This window comes from Ascaphus truei, chromosome 12 (assembly GCF_040206685.1).
Source record: "Ascaphus truei isolate aAscTru1 chromosome 12, aAscTru1.hap1, whole genome shotgun sequence".
Lineage (NCBI taxonomy): Eukaryota > Metazoa > Chordata > Amphibia > Anura > Ascaphidae > Ascaphus > Ascaphus truei.
Window position 1 is genome coordinate 44,430,025 of NC_134494.1, and position 26,475 is coordinate 44,456,499.

At 47.1% G+C, this 26,475-nt stretch overlaps 1 protein-coding gene across 3 annotated transcripts in view; it reads right to left on the minus strand.

Annotated features, from left to right (window-relative positions):
* LDLRAD3 (low density lipoprotein receptor class A domain containing 3) overlaps positions 1-26,475 on the minus strand; it is a 137,358-nt gene that overhangs the window by 48,513 nt on the left and 62,370 nt on the right. For 2 of the 3 annotated variants that reach the window (XM_075567556.1, XM_075567558.1), the window contains exons 3-4: positions 14,356-14,481; positions 12,772-12,906 (exon numbers count right to left, since the gene is read on the minus strand). In XM_075567556.1, coding sequence (XP_075423671.1) covers positions 12,772-12,906; positions 14,356-14,481 — 261 coding nt within the window. The remainder of the gene's footprint in view (positions 1-12,771; positions 12,907-14,355; positions 14,482-26,475) is intronic. The other variant, XM_075567557.1, reaches the window with a different exon arrangement.

Genomic DNA, 26,475 nt, shown 5'->3' on the forward strand with positions numbered 1-26,475 from the left:
TGTGTATGTATGTATATATGTGTGTGTGTGTGTGTGCATGTATGCATGTGTATGTGTATGTATGTGTATGTATGTGTGTGTGTGTGCATGTATGCATGTGTATGTATGTATATATGTGTGTGTGCATGTATGCATGTGTATGTATGTATATATGTGTGTGTGTGTGTGCATGTATGCATGTGTATATATGTATATATGTGTGTGTGTGTGCATGTATGCATGTGTATGTATATATGTGTGTGTGTGTGCATGTATGCATGTGTATGTATGTATATATGTGTGTGTGTGTGTGCATGTATGCATGTGTATGTATATATGTGTGTGTGTGTGCATGTATGCATGTGTATGTATGTATATATGTGTGTGTGTGTGTGCATGTATGCATGTGTATGTATGTATATATGTGTGTGTATGTCTGAACGTGTCTGCACAATGTTAATAAATATTTTATTTGTACGAGTGTTTTTTGTTTTTTTTAATAAATAATAAATTACACATACATACACACAAACACACAGTACCTGCTCACAGCTCAGCATACACACAAAAAGGCGTGCGGCACGTGCACGCGCGTTCGCACAGGCACGCGCGCACGCACGCACGGCCGCACACTCTATAGAACAGCCCTAAGAAAGACCACCTAGCCAGAGCCTGCAGTAACCCTGCTCACTGCTGCCAGGCTGGAAGGAAAAGCTTTTAACTCTGCAGGATGCGCGGAGTAACAGCCCTCGCACCGGGAATCAGAGCTCATACACTTGTTTGCACTGTGGGCCTCTGAGCCGTGAGAACAGCAAGGAAAGCATTTGAATGTAAAATTACACACCCACTGAGCACAAGGCCTTTCCTTAAAGGAGAAATCCATGCAAGGGCCTGCATGTGTGTGGTTTTTAAATAAATCTGTTCTGTAGTATTATATAATACTTACTACATTTTTTGGGAGGTTATGGAACGCTTCATGCCATATTTAATTAGTTTTAATATATGAGTATGTTGGTCACGCCCTCTTAGCACTCGCTTCCTGGAGCACAGGAGAAATGTAGTAAATGGCAACAATTCCCATAGTGTATCCCGACATTTTAATCTGGTACCCAACGAGGATCCCAAAACCCTGACCATCATGGGCCTTGAATACATTTCTCCTCTGGCTCTAGGTGGCGATCGCTTTAAGATTCTTTGTCGCCAGGAGACATTCTGGAACCACCGGTTGGGTACGTTGTCTCGTGGTGGACTTAACGAGTGCTTGGGCACAAGCACCTTGGTTTAGCGCCTTCTTCCTTTGCTCCTCCCTGCTACTATTAGACAATATACATTCCAGTGCCTTTCTTATTCTCATTCTCCTGCCTCATGAGTTTCCACATATACACAGTGTGATATTTGCATTTAGAGTTATGTGTTAATTACTGTACATTTGATCCCATCTATGAATATTCGTATCCATTCTTTATATAACTAGGGACTATTCCTTAGGTCTCTGATTTTGTCTGTATTATTGATAATAATTATTGATAATATTAATTGATGTAGATAGTACCTATCATATATCATGTTCCATATATATATATATATATATATAAAAGATTTTTTATTAATTATTTTACAAAATATAGATATCGGTTTATTATTTTTTATTATTATATAATAATTTTCATTATTTAAAATAATAGGGGTTATATACTCCCATATGTGAACTTCCAAACCATTCCCCTTTGAGAAAGTTGCTGTTGCGACGAAAGGCACGTCATTACGTCACTACGTCATCACGGAAGTGCGCGATCAGGTCGGATCGCGCATGAAGTTTCTACAGACCGTGTGCTATCCTGAGCTGTGTGACACTTAGCCGAGCTGCTGTGCAACTGTATGAGGATTATACTTTGCCACCCCGCAGTCCTCCACTGACTGCCAGTACAGATTACCATCTTGTCTGCGGATTTCATCATTGGACTGCGGTGGACACATCAGTTTGGCGGTGATATATGATTTCACAACTGCGCATTTTTATGCCAAATAAGGCAGGTATGCCAAGTAAGACAGGTATGGCAAGTAAGACAGGTATGCCAAATAAGACAGGTATGCCAAATAAGACAGGTATGACAAGTAAGACAGGTATGCCAAGTAAGACAGGTATGCCAAGTAAGACAGGTATGCCAAGTAAGACAGGTATGGCAAGTAAGACAGGTATGCCAAGTAAGACAGGTATGCCAAATAAGACAGGTATGCCAAGTAAGACAGGTATGACAAGTAAGACAGGTATGCCAAATAAGACAGGTATGCCAAGTAAGACAGGTATGCCAAGTAAGACAGGTATGACAAGTAAGTCAGGTATGGCAAGTAAGACAGGTATGCCAAGAAAGACAGGTATGCCAAGTAAGACAGGTATGCCAAATAAGACAGGTATGCCAAGTAATACAGGTATGCCAAGTAAGACAGGTATGGCAAGTAATACAGGTATGCCAAATAAGGCAGGTATGCCAAATAAGACAGGTATGGCAAGTAAGACAGGTATGCCAAATAAGACAGGTATGCCAAGTAAGACAGGTATGCCAAATAAGACAGGTATGCCAAGTAAGACAGGTATGTCTAGTAAGACAGGTATGGCAAGTAAGACAGGTATGCCAAATAAGACAGGTATGCCAAGTAAGACAGGTATGCCAAATAACCAGCAATGCTAAAATAAATTCCTTAACGATGTACTTTATAGTTTGCCCTGTCGTTATAGTTATTTGGTACATGAGATAGGGGCCTCCAGAGCGCTGGCATTGAGGATGTACAGAGCACACCAGAGTTTGGCACAGAGATGAACTGTTCCCCATCACCGGGAAGCCACCTCCTCACAATGAATTTGGTGCTGAAGGTTGGACTCCCATATAGAATGGAGGCTGAAACAAACACAACCGTGTGTCAGTGAAGAGCTTCGGACCTTTTTACACACTATTGACTTTGTTTTATGTAAATACAACACGTGTTTATTGCATCTACATTAAGTATGTGACTATGTGCTATTGTCTTCCATTGAATTTCCACAAGCAGACAGACTCTATTATATTATCAGAGCCGACAGCATTCTCCATGCTAACATTGTCCTGTTGTAGCATTGATCCCACCAGGCTGCTATTGTAGAAGACGGTTACAGCAGGCCACGCGTGGCTTTGGCTTTACGCCCCACTACATCTTGTATTGCAGTAACAATTTCCACTGGGAAAGATGAACAATGTACCGATCAATATCATCTAAACACCAACAGCAAACGCAGGTGTAAGATACCTAATAACAAAAAAGCCATGGAAAGCTAGTGTCTGAATGAGACGTAACAATGTTACAGATGCTGACTGTCTGCACAAACTATCCCCCTGGACCCACGGATATTAATCTTTTCCTTTTCTTAGGGGAAGATCCCCACAGTTCAGATGATGTTTTATTAATAAATAGCCAGCGACCATGGTGCGTCTGCAGGTTTAAAGGTGACCCAGCTAAGCCGCAGGGAGAACCAGCAGAACGCAGGCCCGGTGCTCTGCTCCAAAATTGGATTTCCATGGCAACTGGGGCACATTGGAAGTGGTCCAGCAGTGTAACACATGCTCTCCGCTGCCAGGAACGCAACCCGCATGTCGGGTACGGGCACAATTACACATTCGTTATATTAATATGGCCGCAAAAGGACCAAAGGATGAAGCGTAATGTCATGATTCATTTATACTACTATAGAGCTGTACACAGCACTGCAGATATGAAAACAGTACAGGGATTATGAATCCTGACTGCTTACCTGATGCAGAAGGAGGCACAGATTTACGGGTGGGGGAGCGGGGGGCTGGGTCACTATGTGGGGTGAGGGCAGCAGGTAGGGACCTTAAAGGAGAGATTTTTATACATTTAAATCCGTTTGCGATTTTTCAGTGATAAAAAAAATAAAAAAGCAAAGAACTTGCAAAATCTCAGCGGATTCGAATCTTGTCAAAAAATTCCCCTATTTCTACTTACCAATGATCTATAACATGGTATCCCAACTTCTCTATTTCTGCTGCTAGCACCTCTCCCTACACAACTCAGCACCCTGCTGCTAGCACCTCTCCCTACACAACTCAGCACCCTGCTGCTAATACCTCTCCCTACACAAGTCAGCACCCTTCTGCTAATACCTCTCCCTACACAACTCAGCACCCTGCTGCTAATACCTCTCCCTACACAGTCAGCACCCTGCTGCTAATACCTCTCCCTACACAACTCAGCACCCTGCTGCTATTACCTCTCCCTACACAACTCAGCACCCTGCTGCTAATGCCTCTCCCTACACAACTCAGCACCCTGCTGCTAATACCTCTCCCTACACAACTCAGCACCCTGTTGCTAATTCCGCTCCCTACACAACTCAGCACCTTGCTGCTAATACCTCTCCCTACACAACTCAGCACACTGCTGCTAATACCTCTCCCTACACAACTCAGCACCCTGCTGCTAATGCCTCTCCCTACACAACTCAGCACCCTGCTGCTAATGCCTCTCCCTACACAAGTCAGCACCCTGCTGCTATTACCTCTCCCTACACAACTCAGCACCCTGCTGCTAATGCCTCTCCCTACACAACTCAGCACCCTGCTGCTAATACCTCTCCCTACACAACTCAGCACCCTGTTGATAATACCTCTCCCTACACAACTCAGCACCCTGCTGCTAATACCTCTCCCTACACAACTCAGCACCCTGTTGATAATACCTCTCCCTACACAACCCAGCACCCTGCTGCTAATGCCTCTCCCTACACAACTCAGCACCCTGCTGCTAATACCTCTCCCTACACAACTCAGCACCCTGTTGATAATACCTCTCCCTACACAACTCAGCACCCTGCTGCTAATACCTCTCCCTACACAACTCAGCACACTGCTGCTAATACCTCTCCCTACACAACTCAGCACCCTGCTGCTAATGCCTCTCCCTACACAACTCAGCACCCTGCTGCTAATACCTCTCCCTACACAACTCAGCACCCTGTTGCTAATTCCGCTCCCTACACAACTCAGCACCTTGCTGCTAATACCTCTCCCTACACAACTCAGCACACTGCTGCTAATACCTCTCCCTACACAACTCAGCACCCTGCTGCTAATACCTCTCCCTACACAAGTCAGCACCCTGCTGCTATTACCTCTCCCTACACAACTCAGCACCCTGCTGCTAATGCCTCTCCCTACACAACTCAGCACCCTGCTGCTAATACCTCTCCCTACACAACTCAGCACCCTGTTGATAATACCTCTCCCTACACAACTCAGCACCCTGCTGCTAATACCTCTCCCTACACAACTCAGCACCCTGTTGATAATACCTCTCCCTACACAACTCAGCACCCTGCTGCTAATACCTCTCCCTACACAACTCAGCACACTGCTGCTAATACCTCTCCCTACACAACTCAGCACCCTGCTGCTAATGCCTCTCCCTACACAACTCAGCACCCTGCTGCTAATGCCTCTCCCTACACAACTCAGCACCCTGCTGCTAATACCTCTCCCTACACAACTCAGCACCCTGCAGCTAATACCTCTCCCTACACAAGTTAGCACCCTGCTGCTATTACCTCTCCCTACACAACTCAGCACCCTGCTGCTAATACCTCTCCCTACACAACTCAGCCCCCTGCTGCTAATACCTCTCCCTACACAACTCAGCCCCCTGCTGCTAATGCCTCTCCCTACACAAGTCAGCACCCTGCTGCTAATACCTCTCCCTACACAACTCAGCACCCTGCAGCTAATACCTCTCCCTACACAAGTTAGCACCCTGCTGCTATTACCTCTCCCTACACAAGTTAGCACCCTGCTGCTATTACCTCTCCCTACACAACTCAGCCCCCTGCTGCTAATACCTCTCCCTACACAACTCAGCCCCCTGCTGCTAATACCTCTCCCTACACAACTCAGCACCCTGCTGCTAATGCCTCTCCCTACACAACTCAGCACCCTGCTGCTAATACCTCTCCCTACACAACTCAGCACCCTGCAGCTAATACCTCTCCCTACACAAGTTAGCACCCTGCTGCTATTACCTCTCCCTACACAACTCAGCACCCTGCTGCTAATACCTCTCCCTACACAACTCAGCCCCCTGCTGCTAATACCTCTCCCTACACAACTCAGCCCCCTGCTGCTAATGCCTCTCCCTACACAAGTCAGCACCCTGCTGCTAATACCTCTCCCTACACAACTCAGCACCCTGCAGCTAATACCTCTCCCTACACAAGTTAGCACCCTGCTGCTATTACCTCTCCCTACACAAGTTAGCACCCTGCTGCTATTACCTCTCCCTACACAACTCAGCCCCCTGCTGCTAATACCTCTCCCTACACAACTCAGCCCCCTGCTGCTAATGCCTCTCCCTACACAAGTCAGCACCCTGCTGCTAATACCTCTCCCTACACAACTCAGCACCCTGCAGCTAATACCTCTCCCTACACAAGTTAGCACCCTGCTGCTATTACCTCTCCCTACACAAGTTAGCACCCTGCTGCTATTACCTCTCCCTACACAACTCAGCCCCCTGCTGCTAATACCTCTCCCTACACAACTCAGCCCCCTGCTGCTAATACCTCTCCCTACACAACTCAGCACCCTGCTGCTAATGCCTCTCCCTACACAACTCAGCACCCTGCAGCTAATACCTCTCCCTACACAACTCAGCCCCCTGCTGCTAATACCTCTCCCAACACAACCCCAGCCCCCCTGCTGCTAATACCTCTCCCTACACAACTCAGCACCCTGCTGCTAATGCCTCTCCCTACACAACTCAGCACCCTGCTGCTAATACCTCTCCCTACACAACTCAGCCCCCTGCTGCTAATACCTCTCCCTACACAACTCAGCACCCTGCAGCTAATACCTCTCCCTACACAAGTTAGCACCCTGCTGCTATTACCTCTCCCTACACAAGTTAGCACCCTGCTGCTATTACCTCTCCCTACACAACTCAGCCCCCTGCTGCTAATACCTCTCCCTACACAACTCAGCCCCCTGCTGCTAATACCTCTCCCTACACAACTCAGCACCCTGCTGCTAATGCCTCTCCCTACACAACTCAGCACCCTGCAGCTAATACCTCTCCCTACACAACTCAGCCCCCTGCTGCTAATACCTCTCCCAACACAACCCAGCCCCCTGCTGCTAATACCTCTCCCTACACAACTCAGCACCCTGCTGCTAATGCCTCTCCCTATACAACTCAGCACCCTGCTGCTAATGCCTCTCCCTACACAACTCAGCACCCTGCTGCTAATACCTCTCCCTACACAACTCAGCACCCTGTTGATAATACCTCTCCCTACACAACTCAGCACCCTGCTGCTAATACCTCTCCCTACACAACTCAGCACCCTGTTGATAATACCTCTCCCTACACAACCCAGCACCCTGCTGCTAATGCCTCTCCCTACACAACTCAGCACCCTGCTGCTAATACCTCTCCCTACACAACTCAGCACCCTGTTGATAATACCTCTCCCTACACAACTCAGCACCCTGCTGCTAATACCTCTCCCTACACAACTCAGCACACTGCTGCTAATACCTCTCCCTACACAACTCAGCACCCTGCTGCTAATGCCTCTCCCTACACAACTCAGCACCCTGCTGCTAATACCTCTCCCTACACAACTCAGCACCCTGTTGCTAATTCCGCTCCCTACACAACTCAGCACCTTGCTGCTAATACCTCTCCCTACACAACTCAGCACACTGCTGCTAATACCTCTCCCTACACAACTCAGCACCCTGCTGCTAATACCTCTCCCTACACAAGTCAGCACCCTGCTGCTATTACCTCTCCCTACACAACTCAGCACCCTGCTGCTAATGCCTCTCCCTACACAACTCAGCACCCTGCTGCTAATACCTCTCCCTACACAACTCAGCACCCTGTTGATAATACCTCTCCCTACACAACTCAGCACCCTGCTGCTAATACCTCTCCCTACACAACTCAGCACCCTGTTGATAATACCTCTCCCTACACAACTCAGCACCCTGCTGCTAATACCTCTCCCTACACAACTCAGCACACTGCTGCTAATACCTCTCCCTACACAACTCAGCACCCTGCTGCTAATGCCTCTCCCTACACAACTCAGCACCCTGCTGCTAATGCCTCTCCCTACACAACTCAGCACCCTGCTGCTAATACCTCTCCCTACACAACTCAGCACCCTGCAGCTAATACCTCTCCCTACACAAGTTAGCACCCTGCTGCTATTACCTCTCCCTACACAACTCAGCACCCTGCTGCTAATACCTCTCCCTACACAACTCAGCCCCCTGCTGCTAATACCTCTCCCTACACAACTCAGCCCCCTGCTGCTAATACCTCTCCCTACACAAGTCAGCACCCTGCTGCTAATACCTCTCCCTACACAACTCAGCACCCTGCAGCTAATACCTCTCCCTACACAAGTTAGCACCCTGCTGCTATTACCTCTCCCTACACAAGTTAGCACCCTGCTGCTATTACCTCTCCCTACACAACTCAGCCCCCTGCTGCTAATACCTCTCCCTACACAACTCAGCCCCCTGCTGCTAATACCTCTCCCTACACAACTCAGCACCCTGCTGCTAATGCCTCTCCCTACACAACTCAGCACCCTGCTGCTAATACCTCTCCCTACACAACTCAGCACCCTGCAGCTAATACCTCTCCCTACACAAGTTAGCACCCTGCTGCTATAACCTCTCCCTACACAACTCAGCACCCTGCTGCTAATACCTCTCCCTACACAACTCAGCCCCCTGCTGCTAATACCTCTCCCTACACAACTCAGCCCCCTGCTGCTAATGCCTCTCCCTACACAAGTCAGCACCCTGCTGCTAATACCTCTCCCTACACAACTCAGCACCCTGCAGCTAATACCTCTCCCTACACAAGTTAGCACCCTGCTGCTATTACCTCTCCCTACACAAGTTAGCACCCTGCTGCTATTACCTCTCCCTACACAACTCAGCCCCCTGCTGCTAATACCTCTCCCTACACAACTCAGCCCCCTGCTGCTAATGCCTCTCCCTACACAAGTCAGCACCCTGCTGCTAATACCTCTCCCTACACAACTCAGCACCCTGCAGCTAATACCTCTCCCTACACAAGTTAGCACCCTGCTGCTATTACCTCTCCCTACACAAGTTAGCACCCTGCTGCTATTACCTCTCCCTACACAACTCAGCCCCCTGCTGCTAATACCTCTCCCTACACAACTCAGCCCCCTGCTGCTAATACCTCTCCCTACACAACTCAGCACCCTGCTGCTAATGCCTCTCCCTACACAACTCAGCACCCTGCAGCTAATACCTCTCCCTACACAACTCAGCCCCCTGCTGCTAATACCTCTCCCAACACAACCCAGCCCCCTGCTGCTAATACCTCTCCCTACACAACTCAGCACCCTGCTGCTAATGCCTCTCCCTACACAACTCAGCACCCTGCTGCTAATACCTCTCCCTACACAACTCAGCCCCCTGCTGCTAATACCTCTCCCTACACAACTCAGCACCCTGCAGCTAATACCTCTCCCTACACAAGTTAGCACCCTGCTGCTATTACCTCTCCCTACACAAGTTAGCACCCTGCTGCTATTACCTCTCCCTACACAACTCAGCCCCCTGCTGCTAATACCTCTCCCTACACAACTCAGCCCCCTGCTGCTAATACCTCTCCCTACACAACTCAGCACCCTGCTGCTAATGCCTCTCCCTACACAACTCAGCACCCTGCAGCTAATACCTCTCCCTACACAACTCAGCCCCCTGCTGCTAATACCTCTCCCAACACAACCCAGCCCCCTGCTGCTAATACCTCTCCCTACACAACTCAGCACCCTGCTGCTAATGCCTCTCCCTACACAACTCAGCCCCCTGCTGCTAGCACCTCTCCCTACACAAGTTAGCACCCTGCTGCTAATACCTCTCCCTACACAACCCAGCACCCTGCAGCTAATACCTCTCACTACACAACTCAGCACCCTGCTGCTAATACCTCTCCCTACACAACTCAGCACCCTGCTGCTAATGCCTCTCCCTACACAAGTCAGCACCCTGCTGCTAATAACTCTCCCTACACAACTCAGCACCCTGCTGCTATTACCTCTCCCTACACAACTCAGCACCCTGCTGCTAATAACTCTCCCTATACAACCCAGCACCCTGCTGCTAATACCTCTCCCTACACAACTCAGCACCCTGCTGCTATTACCTCTCCCTACACAACTCAGCACCCTGCTGCTAATAACTCTCCCTACACAACCCAGCACCCTGCTGCTATTACCTCTCCCAACACAACCCAGCACCCTGCAGCTAATACCTCTCCCTACACAACTCAGCACCCTGCTGCTATTACCTCTCCCAACACAACCCAGCACCCTGCTGCTAATACCTCTCCCTACACAACGCAGCACCCTGCAGCTAATACCTCTCCCTACACAACTCAGCACCCTGCTGCTATTACCTCTCCCAACACAACCCAGCACCCTGCTGCTAATACCTCTCCCTACACAACGCAGCACCCTGCAGCTAATACCTCTCCCTACACAACTCAGCACCCTGCTGCTAATGCCTCTCCCTACACAACTCAGCCCCCTGCTGTGTTTCCGCATTGCTTTGTTACATTGCTGGCCCCCTTTGAAGTGTGCTGAAATAACGACGCGGAGGTCCCTTCCCTGTATAGTAGGTGACATTACATAGAGCCATTAATCCTGTATTCTGCCTTTGGATCTGTGTGGCCCACGTGCACTGTGTTGCACTTTTTGGCATTACAGTGTAGTTGCTGCACTCGTAACCATCCCTCTAATCTACCTAAACAATTCATTATGTTGTTTGTGGTTTAGTGGAGGGGAGGGGGGGGGGAGCAGTTGGGTTGGTACCGAGTAATTTCGCTGCCCACCTCAGCTCATGTAAATACTAGCTAATGACGCATCTGACCTGCTTACTGAATATTTTAGTTCCCTTCCAGTGGATGCAGCGAACTCTCTAATATAGACCCATAGCCCGCAGGTGGCAACCCATCTCCAATACACCCAAACTTCTCCTCTTTACACCCCATCCTCAACCCCACATTAATGTCTCTGCTGCGGGGAGTCCTTCCTTCCCCACCCCAATATAATGGCAATACCTCTTAAAAAGCCACTGACGATGCTACCTAATCTGCCCCTACATTCTCCCTGCACTACCCTGACCATATCCCCATCCAGACCATTAGGCTCTAGGTGGACCATTCCATGCACATCTCCCTCCTTCCATGCTGCCTTACCAATTCCCAGAATGTATCTTCTATCCCTCGTAGGCACCTTACCTCCCTCTTTCCCTCACTACCTGCTCCCAAATATATACCTCTTACAATGGAATCCCCCAAGAGGAGTTGCCTCCTTTTTTGGAGTCCCATTTTCCCTGCTGTGAGCTTCCATTTAATTCCATAACCCCCCCCCCCACCCCCCCACCTCCTCCCCTACGGCAGTAGGTGCTTCAGTGGTACCGTTCTGCCCTGCTCGGGCAGCACAGGAGCTGAGCAGCTGCTCAGATTGTGGGCTGTGCCTGAGATCCACTCTCACCCTCCCAAAGCCCACAGTAGTCCAGATCACTTGCCCCCTGGGAGGCGCCTGCGACTGCGGTGAAGTGTCAAATCCTATCTGATCCTTTGTGTTCTCACTGTAGGATTTAGATTTTTTTGTTCTGTATTAGACTCCACCTCCTCTGCTGAGAGGTTCTTCCATGCATCTACTACCAGCCAGCAAAAAAAGTCCTTCCCCAGGGTCCCCTAATCTTCCACCCGTTCCCAGAATAACATTCCGTTGTTTCCCCTCTGGTGCTCAAGGGTTAGTACAGCTATCACCTGATTTCTGAAGATCCCCCTATTTACTGCTCACAAAGGAGGCTTTTGAAGTTAATATAAGTGCTGGTCGCTGAGAGAGTCCTGTGAGACAGCTCAGCTGCCCTTTCATGTGCTGCAGGGGACTCAGGGAAGTGTAAGCGAGGAGGAATTCTTAGGGGTGGGAGGGGGGCCTTAGAAGGAAATATCAAAGACAGTAACAAGTGGTGAAGTTTATACAGATGTATACCGTTCATCTTCTTTTGCTACTGAGTATCTGGGAGATACAATCCCTGTTATCACACCGGCAGGGAGTCCGCTCCGGGGAGATACATACTGAAACCGTACTCTGCTATTCAGTCAGTTACATTGGGGTAAGATGGGGGCGGCTTGTTCTGTGAGCTGCACTCTCATCTACTCCAATCCGCTTTTTGCCCCGTCATCTCCAATCTGGTGATTTTTATGGGAACACTGTAAAAACTCTGAATTATTGTGGGTCACAAATAAGATGACAGCTTCCAATGCAAATAAACTTTCGCCTTCCATTGAAAAACAATGAGTGTTCCCCCTTCTTCTGCTTTCACGCAGCAATCTTCACAATATTCAAATTTATTACATTAAAGCAACTCCATATATTCCCCGTCGCTGAGCCGCTAACGCGAGTGTTTGACGTACTGCGCATCGTGCGCGGGATTGCTGCTATTGGTCCCCTTTTCTGGCGCAAGGTAGAAATGTTGCTAAACATTGCGGAACCACAACAAACATGGTGAATATGACGTTGCTTTGGTGAGCGCTCTCAATGTATTGCGGCCGCGTGATTTGCAGGCCGGAGACGGGGAGGTATCCCCGCGCTGCCAGAGAAGCGCGCAATGCCTGGCAGCCCCCTCTGGCAGACCAGGGGTTAAGGCGGCTTGGCGTCAGTATGGCAGGTGATGGGGGTACCTTGCGGGTTCCGGCACTGCTCCTCGTCGCTGTTATCCTGGCAGTTATTCTGCCCGTCGCACACGAAGCTCCTGTCGACGCACAGCCCGTTCTTGCAGTGGAATCGAGATGTAGAGCAGAGCACAGGGTGAGCTGCTGAAATCAGAGAGACGGGGGGTGTGAGGGTGCTGCGTATGCCTGTGAGATACCCACATCCTACAGCCATGCGCGGGACACGCTGCCCGCGAACAGAGTACTCTCTTTGAAGTGGGTGAGCCCGGGCAGCTCTCCTTTAGGACATTTAAATTAAATGCGGGGGGGGGGGGGGGGGGATCGCGTGAGGCCTCTGCAATGTCTCCAGCCTTCTCTTCAGCGACGCGTCGCCATAGCAACGCGGCGTCAGGGGTCATGTGACATCACGTTGCCACAGAAACGTGATGTCAAGTGACCCTGCGGCATCATTTGACGCTGAAGACAAGGAGGAGGGGGGGGGGGGGCGCGAGCCGGTAAGGAGAGCAGGCATGGGTGCGCAGGGGGAAAAGTTTGCGCACGCCTGCCTTAGAGCATGCACTCTCTCCCTGTCTATCTCTTTCTCTCATAATAATAATAAAAAAACTCCACATATATAAAAACAACAATATGTGTGTCTGTGTGACCTCCAGTTAAATAAAAACACATAGAAATAAAATCTTTATACAATACAGTATATATATATATATATATATATATATATATATATATATATATATATATATATATATATATAATCAGATAAATCGGGAGCTGCAGTATACTGAGACCTGTGATTATTTTCATGACTCTTTCCTTATCCGATCCCTTCTCCTTTTAGATGGTCAGTTCCCCTCACCTATCGCTAAACATGTTATTTTTAAGTTTTACGTTCAGCTGCCCAAAAATATATTAGCAGCGAAGAAATAACAACGCCAAATAATCAACGTTCCTCTGCCGGTCTCACAAGGTCTGTTCACATTTCCAAGGTTGAGCGCATATTTTTTTCAGAAATAGAACATTAATACATTCCCCGTATTGTTGTTATATTATTAAGACTGTGAGGATGCTTATTCTATAGCAGCACAGCTGTGAATAAATACACTTTACTGGACAAAGAAAGATTTTGCCTTATAACATTGGCTTGTTATATTATGGCGGGTAAAGGAGCAGCCCACAGGATTGAAACGGGGGTCCTACAGACATAAACCGCATTATTTTCCGCTCCGGAAACCCCCCAGTCTCCGAGTGGTGAAGTTACCGGTATCCCTTCCTGTTTTATAGGGAATTTAAATGGCCATCCAATAGGAAGCAAGGAGCCACACTGATGATGTTGCAGCTTCCTATTGGTCCGAGAGTTGGTAGCCATTTTGTTTCCCGAGTGAGATTTAAACCTTGTAACTTCTTGGGGGGGTTGGGATGTCTCTGTAGCTAAAAAATAGCGGCGATTAGCTTAGGGGGACCCCTGGTTCGAACACTTTAACATCCCTTGTTGTACTGGACTGAAGATGTTTGTCCCATGAGAATTAAAATGTAAGGATAATAATGCCCCCCGATTTCACCCAGAATGCATTGTGTGACAGCGGATCCACTCACTGCAGTTCTCCTCGTCACTCCCGTCAGGACAATCCTCAAACCCGTTGCACTGGAAGCGCCCGATGATACAGTGGATGCCGCTCGCGCAGGGGAAGAACGTGGCTCCACATTTGGATTTGACTTTAGCTGCAGGGAGGAAAACGGTCAAAAGTGAGAAGAGAGAGGAGAGGGATAGGGGGAGAGGGGAAAGGAGAGGGGAAAGGAGGGGGGGGGAGAGAGAGAGATAGGAGGAAGGGGAGAGAGGGGAAAGGAAATGGAGTGAAGTGAAGGAGAGGGGGAGGAGAGAGAGGGATAGGAGAAGGAGAGAAGTGAGACGGATAGGTAAGGGAGGGATAGGAGGAGGGGGAGAGAGTGGAAAGGAGAGGGAAAGGAGAGAGAGAGGGAGAAAAGTGAGGGAGAGGGATATGAGAGGGAGGGAGGGAGGGAGAGAGATGGATAGGAGGGAGAGAAGGGAGGGGGAGGGAGAGAGAGGAGAGTGATAGGAGAGGGAGAGAAGTGAGGGAGGGAGAGAGAGAGGAGAGGGATAGGAGCAGGGGAGGAGGGCAAAGTGAGGGAGAGGAGAGAGGGGAAAGGAATGGGAGAGGAGATTGAGAGGAGAGGGAGAGAAGTGACGGAGGGAGAGAGATAGGAGGAGGTGGAGAGAGGGTAGAGGGAGAAAAGTGAGGAAGAAGAGAGAGGGATAGAAGAGGGAGAGAAGTGAGGGAGGGATAGGAGGAGGGCGATGTGAGGGAGAGGAGAGAGGGGAAAGGAGTGGGAGAGGAGATTGAGAGGAGAAGGAAAAAAGTGAGAGAGGGAGAGAGAGGAGAAGGATATGAGAGAGGGGGAGAGAAAGGGAGAGGAGAAAGGGACTGCCTCTTGTTAGATACAGGTAGTGGGGACAGCTAGCACAATGCTACAGAGTGGGACTGCAGCCTGATACTCTGACGGCTGTTACAGTGTTTCACACATTGAAATATCAGCAGATTGCATCACCCAGAGGGGAACTCAGGGAGCTATATATGGTTATATGGGGCGATAGGAGGAGTTATAGGGAGCGGTTATATGGGGCGATAGGAGGAGTTATAGGGAGCGGTTATATGGCGTAATAGGAGGAGTTATATGGAGCGGTTATATGGCGTAATAGGAGGAGTTATATGGCGTGATAGGAGGAGTTATAGGGAGCGGTTATAAGGGGCGATAGGAGGAGTTATATGGGGCGATAGGAGGAGTTATAGGGAGCGGTTATAAGGGGCGATAGGAGGAGTTATATGGGGCGATAGGAGCAGTTATATGGGGCGATAGGAGGAGTTATAGGGAGCGGTTATAAGGGGCGATAGGAGGAGTTATATGGGGCGATAGGAGGAGTTATAGGGAGCGGTTATATGGGGCGATAGGAGGAGTTATATGGGACGATAGGAGGAGTTATAGGGAGTGGTTATATAGAGCAATAGGAGGAGTTATATGGGGCGATAGGAGGAGTTATAGGGAGCGGTTATATGGGGCGATAGGAGGAGTTATGGGGAGCAGTTATATGGAGCGATAGGAGGAGTTATGGGGAGCAGTTATATGGAGCAATAGGAGGAGTTATATGGGGCGATAGGAGGAGTTATAGGGAGGGTTTATATGGAGCAATAGGAGGAGTTATAGGGAGCGGTTATATGGGGCGATAGGAGGAGTTATATGGAGCGGTTATATGGGGTAATAGGAGGAGTTATAAGGCGTAATAGGAAGAGTTATAGGGAGTGGTTATATGGGGTAATAGGAAGAGTTATAGGGAGCGGTTATATGGTGTAATAGGAGGAGTTATAGGGAGCTGTTATATGGCGTAATAGGAGGAGTTATAGGGAGCGGTTATATGGCGTAATAGGAGGAGTTATAGGGAGCGGTTATTTAGTGTAATAGGAGGAGTTATAGGGAGATGTTATATGGGGTCATAGGAGGAGTTATAGAGAGCGGTTATAGGAGGGCAGAGGAGAGAAGACGGGGCCCTTGGAAATGGTCCACGGGTACCGGAGAGGACAGAGTTAAATTCTAAATCATTAGCATTTGCTGACAATTCTCCCAAATGTGTGACCTTTTGAGTTGGTAAAAGGGAGAGCGGGAGACAGAGGAAAGCTAACTGTTCCCTTTCAAAGGAAGCCAGAATTCGTCATTTCGGGCCATAAAAGGATGGATCCCACTGGCAGCTTACATGCAGGCGCAGGGAGAGGGGGCGCCAGGAAACCGTCAGCGCATAATGATACGATTCCCGTACACTGTGCCAGCTGGTATTTATTTTTAAATAAGCATTGGTACAGGGAGATAAAGGCGCCACAGAGCAGACACGGATCTACCCACTTCAGTGGCCAGGCCACGCCTTGTGCCCTTCTAAACAGCGGGGCATGATTCAGCGCAGAATGTTATTGTGCGTCCGAGATCTGCGCTCTTGCAATGGTCTCCAAGTTTATGATGACATCAGAGGAACCATTTCCAAGCGGCACCAAAGCTCAGGATCACTCTTTTCTAGTGCCCCCCTACCAAAGGCTAAGCAGGGTCCGGGGAACATGGGCCATATTTACTAAGCAGTGCTAAGCAGTCAGGCACCTTACCGCTTATTCAGTTGAATTTGCCACAAGATGCTTTATGGCTTAGCATCACTTAGTAAGCAGGGCCCTATACATCTTCATATCTTGATGTTTGCCAAGCTCAGGACTCGGTATTAAGGTCTCCCGTCTGCCAGGGCAACAGCAAAAAAACACCGCACCACATTCATCAGGGGATACTATTACATTCAGTCCGTTATGCCGGTACTGTACCAAAATATAACAAGAGCCACCGCTCTCCTATTATAACAACTTAGTAAATAAAAGATATCACAGGTGCACAAGGGAATGATTCAATACTATATACACACATAGGAGGTAGGATTGTAGAGAATCCTATCCCCACAAGAATCCCTCACAATTGCACTCATGTGATGTAATTATTGCTAGGATAACAGGGATCCAGGATAGTACCCTATATAACCAGTCATAGCGCGTAGAAAAAACAAAAAATCATTTATTAATATCTGCAAAATAACACACTGGGTGTGCAATATATACAAGGGAATTAAAATATTGGCAGTGGAGTGTGACTAAAAATAGGGGAGTACTCGTATATGTGAGGAGATAATCTTATTCCCTACATAGGGGTTAATACTCCCTGAGTAAAGAAACTCCATCACAACTAATCACAGTACAGGGAGCTAGACTGTGCAAGTTTATCTACTGGATGATAAGTGAGGGTTAATACCCACTAAATGTAGATAATTGAGAGAGACACTTGTACTCTATATGATATATTGGGGAGATGTAAATATCAAAAGTGTAACCCTATATATTCCTCCAATATGTCTTAGATACAGCTCCCTGTACTGTGATTAATTGTGGTGTTTCTTTACTCAGGGAGTATTAACCCCTATGTAGGGAATAAGATTATCTCCTCACATATACGAGTACTCCCCTATTTTTAGTCACACTCCACTGCCAATATTTTAATTCCCTTGTATATATTCCACACCCAGTGTGTTATTTTGCAGATATTAATAAATGATTTTTTGTTTTTTCTACGCACTATGACTGGTTATATAGGGTACTATCCTGGATCCCTGTTATCCTAGCAATAATTACATCACATGAGTGCAATTGTGAGGGATTCTTGTGGGGATAGGATTTTCTACAATCCTACCTCCTATGTGTGTATATAGTTATGCCGGTACGACTGGGAGAGACACACAGATATATATATATATATATGTACACACACATGTAGAGGTATCAGTACCGTGTTAGCCGAGCTTCAATAATCAAAAAATAAATAGATGATACCGTTCTGTGGCTAATGAAATGCTTTATTTGTGCGAGCTTTCGAGATACACTGATCTCTTCTTCCGGCGATGTTACAATGAATTAAGCAAGCAAAAGCTATACTATAAACAATGTCTATTGGAATGTTATCTGTGCTGGTCCTTCCCCCGGTGTGGATGTGTTTTATGGCTGGAGGTGTCAAAAGGTTCCTGAAAGCAAGTGATGAAAGAGTGTGTATGTGTATAAGTTTGAATAAACATGAATGGAGAGCCACAGTATATACAGTGCTTTACAAAAGGTGTGTGTGGAGTGAGTATATATGTATGCACACACAGCTGTCTCTCACACATACTTATACTCCTTGTTTTTCCATCCCTATACACCAATAGGGACCACATAGTATCCACACACACTTTTAGTTGTGCTACAAACTCTCACATTTCCACACCCACCCACACCATTTATATCCACTCCCACTCCACACACACCTTGTGTAAAGCACTGTATATACTGTGGGCTCTCCATTCATGTTAATTCACACTGATACACATACACACTCTTTCTTCACTTGCTTTCAGGAACCTTTTGATATCTCTAGCCATAAAACACATCCACACCGGGGGAAGGACCAGCACAGATAACATTCCAAGAGACACTGTTTATAGTATACCTTTTGCTTCATTCATTGTAACATCGCCGGAAGAAGAGATCAGTGTATCTCGAAAGCTCGCACAAATAAAAGCATTTCGTTAGCCACAGAACGGTATCATCTATTTATTTTTTGATTTTATATATATATATATATATATATATATATATATATATATATATATATATAGTAGGACGGGAGGTGTGTGTATATATATATATATATATATATGTAGCAGGGTGCCCTCCCTTGCCTCCTCCCTGGCAGTGGTCCCGTTGTGTGGGAGAGTTTAGTGAGCTGTGTCGGCCATGTTATGGTTGGCGCAGCCACATACATAGGGACTGTGTGTAAGGCAGCAGCCATCTTGAGGTTGGCGCTGCAGGAAGAGGAGGTCCTGTCGTTCAGGATTTCCTCCGCGGACAGGTGGCGGCGTGGTCAGTCCTGATGGAGCCGGCGAAGGGAGAGGTAGTGTCCGGGGAGCTAGTCAAGCCCCCTGGACTAGGCTAGACCTGTTACCCCGTAGGCCCCAGCTAGTTCCCCTACACTGTAGTGGAGTATTGTTGGGCCAGCCCATAGTAAGGGACTCGCCCTTAGTATGTGGACACTTCAGTGGAGCAGACGGAACCGCAGCGGAGGATTCCCCAGGCCCGGTGGAACGGGCGCGCGGTGCTACCGGATGCAAGGCGAGAAGGGGATTGTGTTGTTGGCCCTGCAGCATGGGACCACGCTTGCCGCCTGTCTACAAATCCCCTGGTATACTCGTGTAGCCAGGAAAGTACCACCACGTGCACCAACACCGCACCGGGAGGGTAGCGCTTCCCTCACATATATCTGGGTGGGACTGTTTGGATGGACCACTGGGTTTTAGGTGCCCAGGGCACCCTCAGTAATTTGGAGGATGGTTATTGTGATTGTGTATACTGTATTGCGGAGACTGTGGGACCGGAGTAAATAGGTTGTATATACTTTGTTGTGACTGTGGTTATTGGAGGTATACCAAATAGGTAAACCGGTTCCCATGAGGGGCTATCCCGCCATGCAGGGATTCTCACGGGGGGAGGCGCTGCACCAGCCACCATAGGCTCCCCAAACTCAGAGGCTTAGGCCTCTTGTGAGCCTAACAGGTAGCACCATAACACCCATATCTCCCTGAGGACGAGGAAGGGGTGTTACACATATATTTATATTAAGGGGTTCTCCCAAACCGTACCTATTCAGCAGGACACTATGTATTTTTGTCCAACTATCCCTATTAAACATGAAAGTGTGTGATAAGCTGCATAGGTTAAGGCAGGGGTGCTCAACTCCAGTCCCCCAATCCCCCCTCAGCCCCCCAACAGGTCAGGTTTTAAGGATATCCCAGCTTCAGCACAGGTGGCTCAATCAGTGGCTCAGTCAAGGCTGAGCCACTGCTTGAGCCACCTGTGCTGAAGCAGGAACTGAATGATGAGCCACCTGTGCTTCCACCTGTGCTGAAGCAGGAACTGATTGATGAGCCACCTGTGCTGAAGCAGGGACTGATTTAGCCACCTGTGCTGAAGCAGAGATATCCTGAAAACCTGACCTGTTGGCGGGGGGGGGGGGGCTTGAGGACTGGAGTTGAGCCCCCCTGAGTTAGGGAACCTCCATTGAAAGTGGCTGCACCCGGCACCGCATGCTCCTGGGAGGAATAAAAGATTGCAGACGTGCCTGAGGGGTCACATTACACTAAACCAACATGTGGCATGTGGGGGGGGGGATTGGCCACAACTCCAGGAACCACTAAATGAAACCCCACCTGACTCTTTGTGCCTTTTATGTGCTGACCCTGCCTGGGGGCGCAGGGCTTGTAAACTTCCCCTCTCTGAAGGTTTCCCGGGATAATAAACAGATACTCAATGTCAATCCAGAGACACACACACACACACATATATAAGGAAAAGTGTGTATTATTGTCAGTGTCCAGAACCACACACACGTATGTGTGTGTATCTAACTTGTGAACATGCAGCAAGCTTAAGCCTATAGGGAACCATGTTAATGGTTTTGAAGCAAAAGTTGGCACTGTGGGGAGAGGGAGAGAGGGAGAGAGGGAGAGAGGGAGAGAGGGAGGGAGGGAGAGAGGGAGAGAGGGAGAGAGAGAACACACAGCTGGCACTCCGCTGAGTGCTGTTTCTTTGCTTTCCCTGCTGGGAAGGCAATCTGTTGTGTGTGTGTGTGTATATATATATATTGTGACATAGTCCAAAGATGTTAGGCAGCTTTCTGCCCCATTTTAGAGCAGAAAGTGCAGGAATAGTTACAAATGATCCGTTCCACAGCTTCCCATTAACTCAGGCAGCTGGATGGAAAATCCAGACCACAGATTACCATGGCTCTAGTTCTCCCTCACCTGCTCTTCTAATCACATGCACAGGTATTTAGAGCAGAGAGGTTTTGCATTTCTCTGTCTCTCTCCTTGGAGCCTGGAGGCTGGGGGTATCGCTGCTCCCCTGCATCCAGTATCGGGGTTGACGGCCCCTCCACGTATCACAGTACCAGAGGATTTGCCTGGACTCCACGAACAGATAAGACAAAACAAATGGTTACTGCTGTTGCTAAAAGACTGTGCTGTATCTTGTGTCCCTAAATGAAAGAGCATTGTTTTAAGCTGGGGAACCAGTTTAGTTGGCCAGCAGCTGTTAGAGAGACTAATTCTGATGTGTAGTTAGATCCCTGAAAGGGATAGGATTTTGCTTATATGATTTTGGTTTTATTTCTTGAAATAACAGTGTGGGAAATATTGTAACACTGAAATATGTGAACTGCTGAATGAAAGTATCTGAGTACCTCTAACCTTCACATGTTAAAGCTGCAGTACCTTACTTGGATGAAAATAAAGCAGGCAGAAGCCTGAGTTAAGCAGCATAATACTTTGCATGATCCTGTTTGTTGTAGAATTAACCCTAGAAGACTGTGTCGGGAAGAACCCAGACAGACGTCAGCACTACAAAAGAGGGGCGTTTGTCACATATGGTGGAGAATGCGGGCAGACACTAAAAAGTCTGTGGGTTTGCAAATAAATGCGTGGGGTTAAAATGGCCGCCCAGCTGAACTAAAGTACAGATGCTATGAGTGAAGTCTGTCCCGCTGTGTATATCAGTTGTGCTTCTAGCATACACAGAGAATGTGCGAAGTGTGGATGCAATAGCACCCTGAACCCAAACAGAAAACCAAAATGTTTTGCTGAAGAAAAAAAAAAATTTTTTGCATCTAGCAAGTGCTGTTTGTAAAGCTTATGCCTTTTGCTGAAGTGAGTGAATTTGCAGCTAGCAAGTGCTGTATGTAAGCTGCTGAAGTAAGTGAAATTGCAGCTAGCAAATTGTCCCTGCCGGGTTTCTAAAATGGCCGACGTGAAATGTTTGTTGTGTAATGTACGTAACCATACAAAACAGTGTCCCTTCAGGCCATACTATGATCACGACCCTGGAGGAGAGCCGTACCCACAGATGAATTTAGTATGCTGGGCCTGTCGTGAAGTAGGTCACATGGAAGATGTGTGCCCCAAAATTTTCAAAGACAAACAGCTGCAAAAGCAAGCAACGCCCTGTGAGTGCAAGCAAGATGTGGAAGCTGATAACAGTGAGTGTGTGCCCAGGACCACTGATATCTCTGGAGCTAATAAAGCAAAAAGAAAGAAAACTGTTCCTCAAGTCACAGGGGAAGTGACCGAGCCACTTGAACCTGCACTGTCAGGACATGCGTCAGAAAGGCGCCGAGATGAGCAACAGCCCATAGGGCCTGGCGCAATCGTCCCAGGAATGACGACACGCCTAGAGATGACAAAGGCTACTGCTACCATCATAGGCAGAGAGCCAAGCGAATCAAAGAAAACAAGAACTGACTGGAAACTATGCTATGAGATGTCCCAGAAAGATGTGCAAAACTTCATCACAGAGTTGGGGGTTTCTCGGCAAGAGGCTAGCGCGCTTAAAGCAGAGCTGGAACTCTCACGCCATGAGGTCTACGCTCGCAGCACAGAGCTGTGTACATTGAAGAAAACCTATGAGAATACCCTGAGTAATTTAGAGACTGTAAAAAGAGAGAATGTAAGTCTGACACAGAAAAATTCAGACTTGACTGACCAGATCAGTGAAGGTGATGAGAAGCTTCACCAAGCAGAAAAAGTGGAGAAGCAATTGATCCAGGAAAAGTTAGAAATGCAGGAAGCACTGCAGAATACAGAATCAGCGGCGATCCAGGCGACACAAACTGCAGAGCTCCAAAAAATGGAGGCGCTGATGCAAACCCAGAGCAAGCACCAGAAAGAGGTGAAGACCCTGAGGGAGGTCTGGCACGATCAGGTTGAAGAGCTGCAGAAGCAGATGGCTGAGCGCGAGATACAGTGCGCCAAGAGAGAGGAGGTGTCCGTCCGTCAGGTGGTTTGCCTGACACTGCGCTATAAAAGCGAGATGGCCGATATCTACAAGCAGCTGGACCACACGGCAAATGAGGGGGCCCGGCTGCAGCTGGAGCTGGACAAGACCCGGAAGGAGCACCTGCAGCTGCAGGTCAAGAATAGAGAAAATGAAACAGAGTTAAACCTCGCTCTGAAACAGATGACGGACATGGGAGAAGCGGCTAAAGTGGTTCAGTCGGGCTATCAATCCTACCTCCTAACCAAGCAAGCTGTACGTTCCTATACGTGTATCTTCAATGCTGTTGCAATATTACGATTTGCTATAAAGATGAAGTTGGAGAAAGAGATTCCAAGGCTAAAAGAGACACGGTCACAAAAGGAGACCAGGGAACGTAAACTCAATGCCCTCACTGATGACAAAGAGGAAGGAGAAAGAATTGACTTTGATTGTGCTGCTGTTATTCCAGAAACAGATAGGCACCCTCCTGAGAATATTCTCCCTGATCTGGGATTCAAAAATCCAGATCCTCAATTTCATTTACGTTGTCCAGAAGATTATCAAACCAGTGGACACACCCAGGACACCACAGAAGATGTTTTAGCCAAGTGGGTGGCAGTTCCTGAAAACACAAACTTGTTGACAGATCCTGATGACGTGGTTAATATGGACTACGTTTGTACAGAGGCAACTAGGTCTCCAAAACCCAAAGGCCTGATAATGGCCACAAAAGGGAAATCAAAGATTGAAAAGAAAAAACAACGAAGGTTAACACGGCGCCTGAATAGTTCCATATCTCACCAATCTGGACCACACTGTGGAGCAAAGGAGAATCCGGTCCAAGGGTCTCATCAGAAGCTAAAGAAACAGTCCAGTCATTTGCAGGTTGCAGCGGGCTATGAAATAAAGTCAAAGGATGCAATAGACTGGAAGTCAAAAAAAAAAAAAAAATGTTTGGGGGAACTGACCGATTTATTTTTTTTATTACACGTGTGGACTATGTCACGGACACTTAACTTTGCAAATAAGCATTTTTGTCAATATTACAATGTTATATTGGTTCTCTGTGTTGAAAATGTAGCTAAACTACAAATTAATATACAGGGTTGATGGCCCTTAAGATTACAAGGCTGTAGTATAAGAAAAAAAAAAAAAAATATTGGTTGCTTACAATAAGGAAAAAAAAAAAAAAAAAAAAATGCCCTTTTCGGTTGGTAAATTTATAATGAGGTTCATATTCTAGAGTAGAAAAACCCAGGGAGGTAATAGAAATTGTCTGGTTTTGTGAATATATTTAGCAGATCCTGGGTTGCAAGAATGTGTGCTAGACATTTATTTTTCAAAATAGTTCCCTAATAGAGAGCAACAAAAAAATATGTTTGCCAAGTATAGTCTCTTATGACGAAACCTATTGTCCATAATTGCCGTGGAAAAAGTTCATATTCGTGTCATGTGAATACTTAATGTTGTACTGAGGAGTTAGCTCAAGTATTTCAGGTAGGACGCTCACCCCAGTGAGGTCCATGGCCGCTCACCCCAGTAGGTGTGAGCTGGGGAGGGGGATATGTGACATAGTCCAAAGATGTTAGGCAGCTTTCTGCCCCATTTTAGAGCAGAAAGTGCAGGAATAGTTACAAATGATCCGTTCCACAGCTTCCCATTAACTCAGGCAGCTGGATGGAAAATCCAGACCACAGATTACCATGGCTCTAGTTCTCCCTCACCTGCTCTTCTAATCACATGCACAGGTATTTAGAGCAGAGAAGTTTTGCATTTCTCTGTCTCTCTCCTTGGAGCCTGGAGGCTGGGGGTATCGCTGCTCCCCTGCATCCAGTATCGGGGTTGACGGCCCCTCCACGTATCACAGTACCAGAGGATTTGCCTGGACTCCACGAACAGATAAGACAAAACAAATGGTTACTGCTGTTGCTAAAAGACTGTGCTGTATCTTGTGTCCCTAAATGAAAGAGCATTGTTTTAAGCTGGGGAACCAGTTTAGTTGGCCAGCAGCTGTTAGAGAGACTAATTCTGATGTGTAGTTAGATCCCTGAAAGGGATAGGATTTTGCTTATATGATTTTGGTTTTATTTCTTGAAATAACAGTGTGGGAAATATTGTAACACTGAAATATGTGAACTGCTGAATGAAAGTATCTGAGTACCTCTAACCTTCACATGTTAAAGCTGCAGTACCTTACTTGGATGAAAATAAAGCAGGCAGAAGCCTGAGTTAAGCAGCATAATACTTTGCATGATCCTGTTTGTTGTATAATTAACCCTAGAAGACTGTGTCGGGAAGAACCCAGACAGACGTCAGCACTACAAAAGAGGGGCGTTTGTCACAATATATATATATATATATATATATATATATATAAAATAGACGATACCGTTCTGTGGCTAACGAAATGCTTTGGACACACACAATAATAAACACTTTTCCTTTTATATACATATACACACACATATATATATATATATACACATATATTTTTGATACAAGGAGTGATCACAGATTGCTTCGCTGCAGATGACATTTGAATGTGAAGTTGGAAAGAAGAAAATTGATTAAAAAGAAAACAAAAACAAATCAACATCAATAACCTCAAGAATGGCAGCAGATAATTTCAACCAGAGCTGGAGAATGGCTTCAGAGCGCTTGACATACACATGGACACTTTAACAAATGATTATGAAGAATTTCTGAAGATTGTAGTTTAAAGCGCAGAAAAAACGGGAGAAATCGCTAACAAAAAACACGATAAGAAAATATCTGATGAGACAAAACAATTAATGAGGAGATGACAAGAAATGTAGCAATCCCAAGACTCAAGAACAAGAATTAAATATGCAGAAATGTGCGAGGCGCGCCGCAAACGTCTAACTGAAGATGTAAGAGAATGGAACTGTGATGATATGGCGAGGACAACTATTGAAGATAACAAAAGCTTAAAGAAATCAAAGCCACGATTTATGGTTGGGAAGAAGCAAATCATTGCACTCAAACAAGACAATGGATCAACAATAACAGACTGTGCACTTATCATAAAGAGAGTTAAGGACTTCTACATGAAATTGGACGAGAACACAGATTACACACGGCATAATCCATCAGAGGACGAGCGAGAGAAAAACACCAATCCTGTACTGTGTGTCCTTCCAGAAAAAGTGGCAAAAGCAATGAAATCCATGAGGAATGGGAAGGCCCCCAGGGACGAGGGAATTACAACTGAAATCTTGAAAGAAGAACAGGAAAATTCCAGAGCAATGGAGTAATGCCATCGTTATCC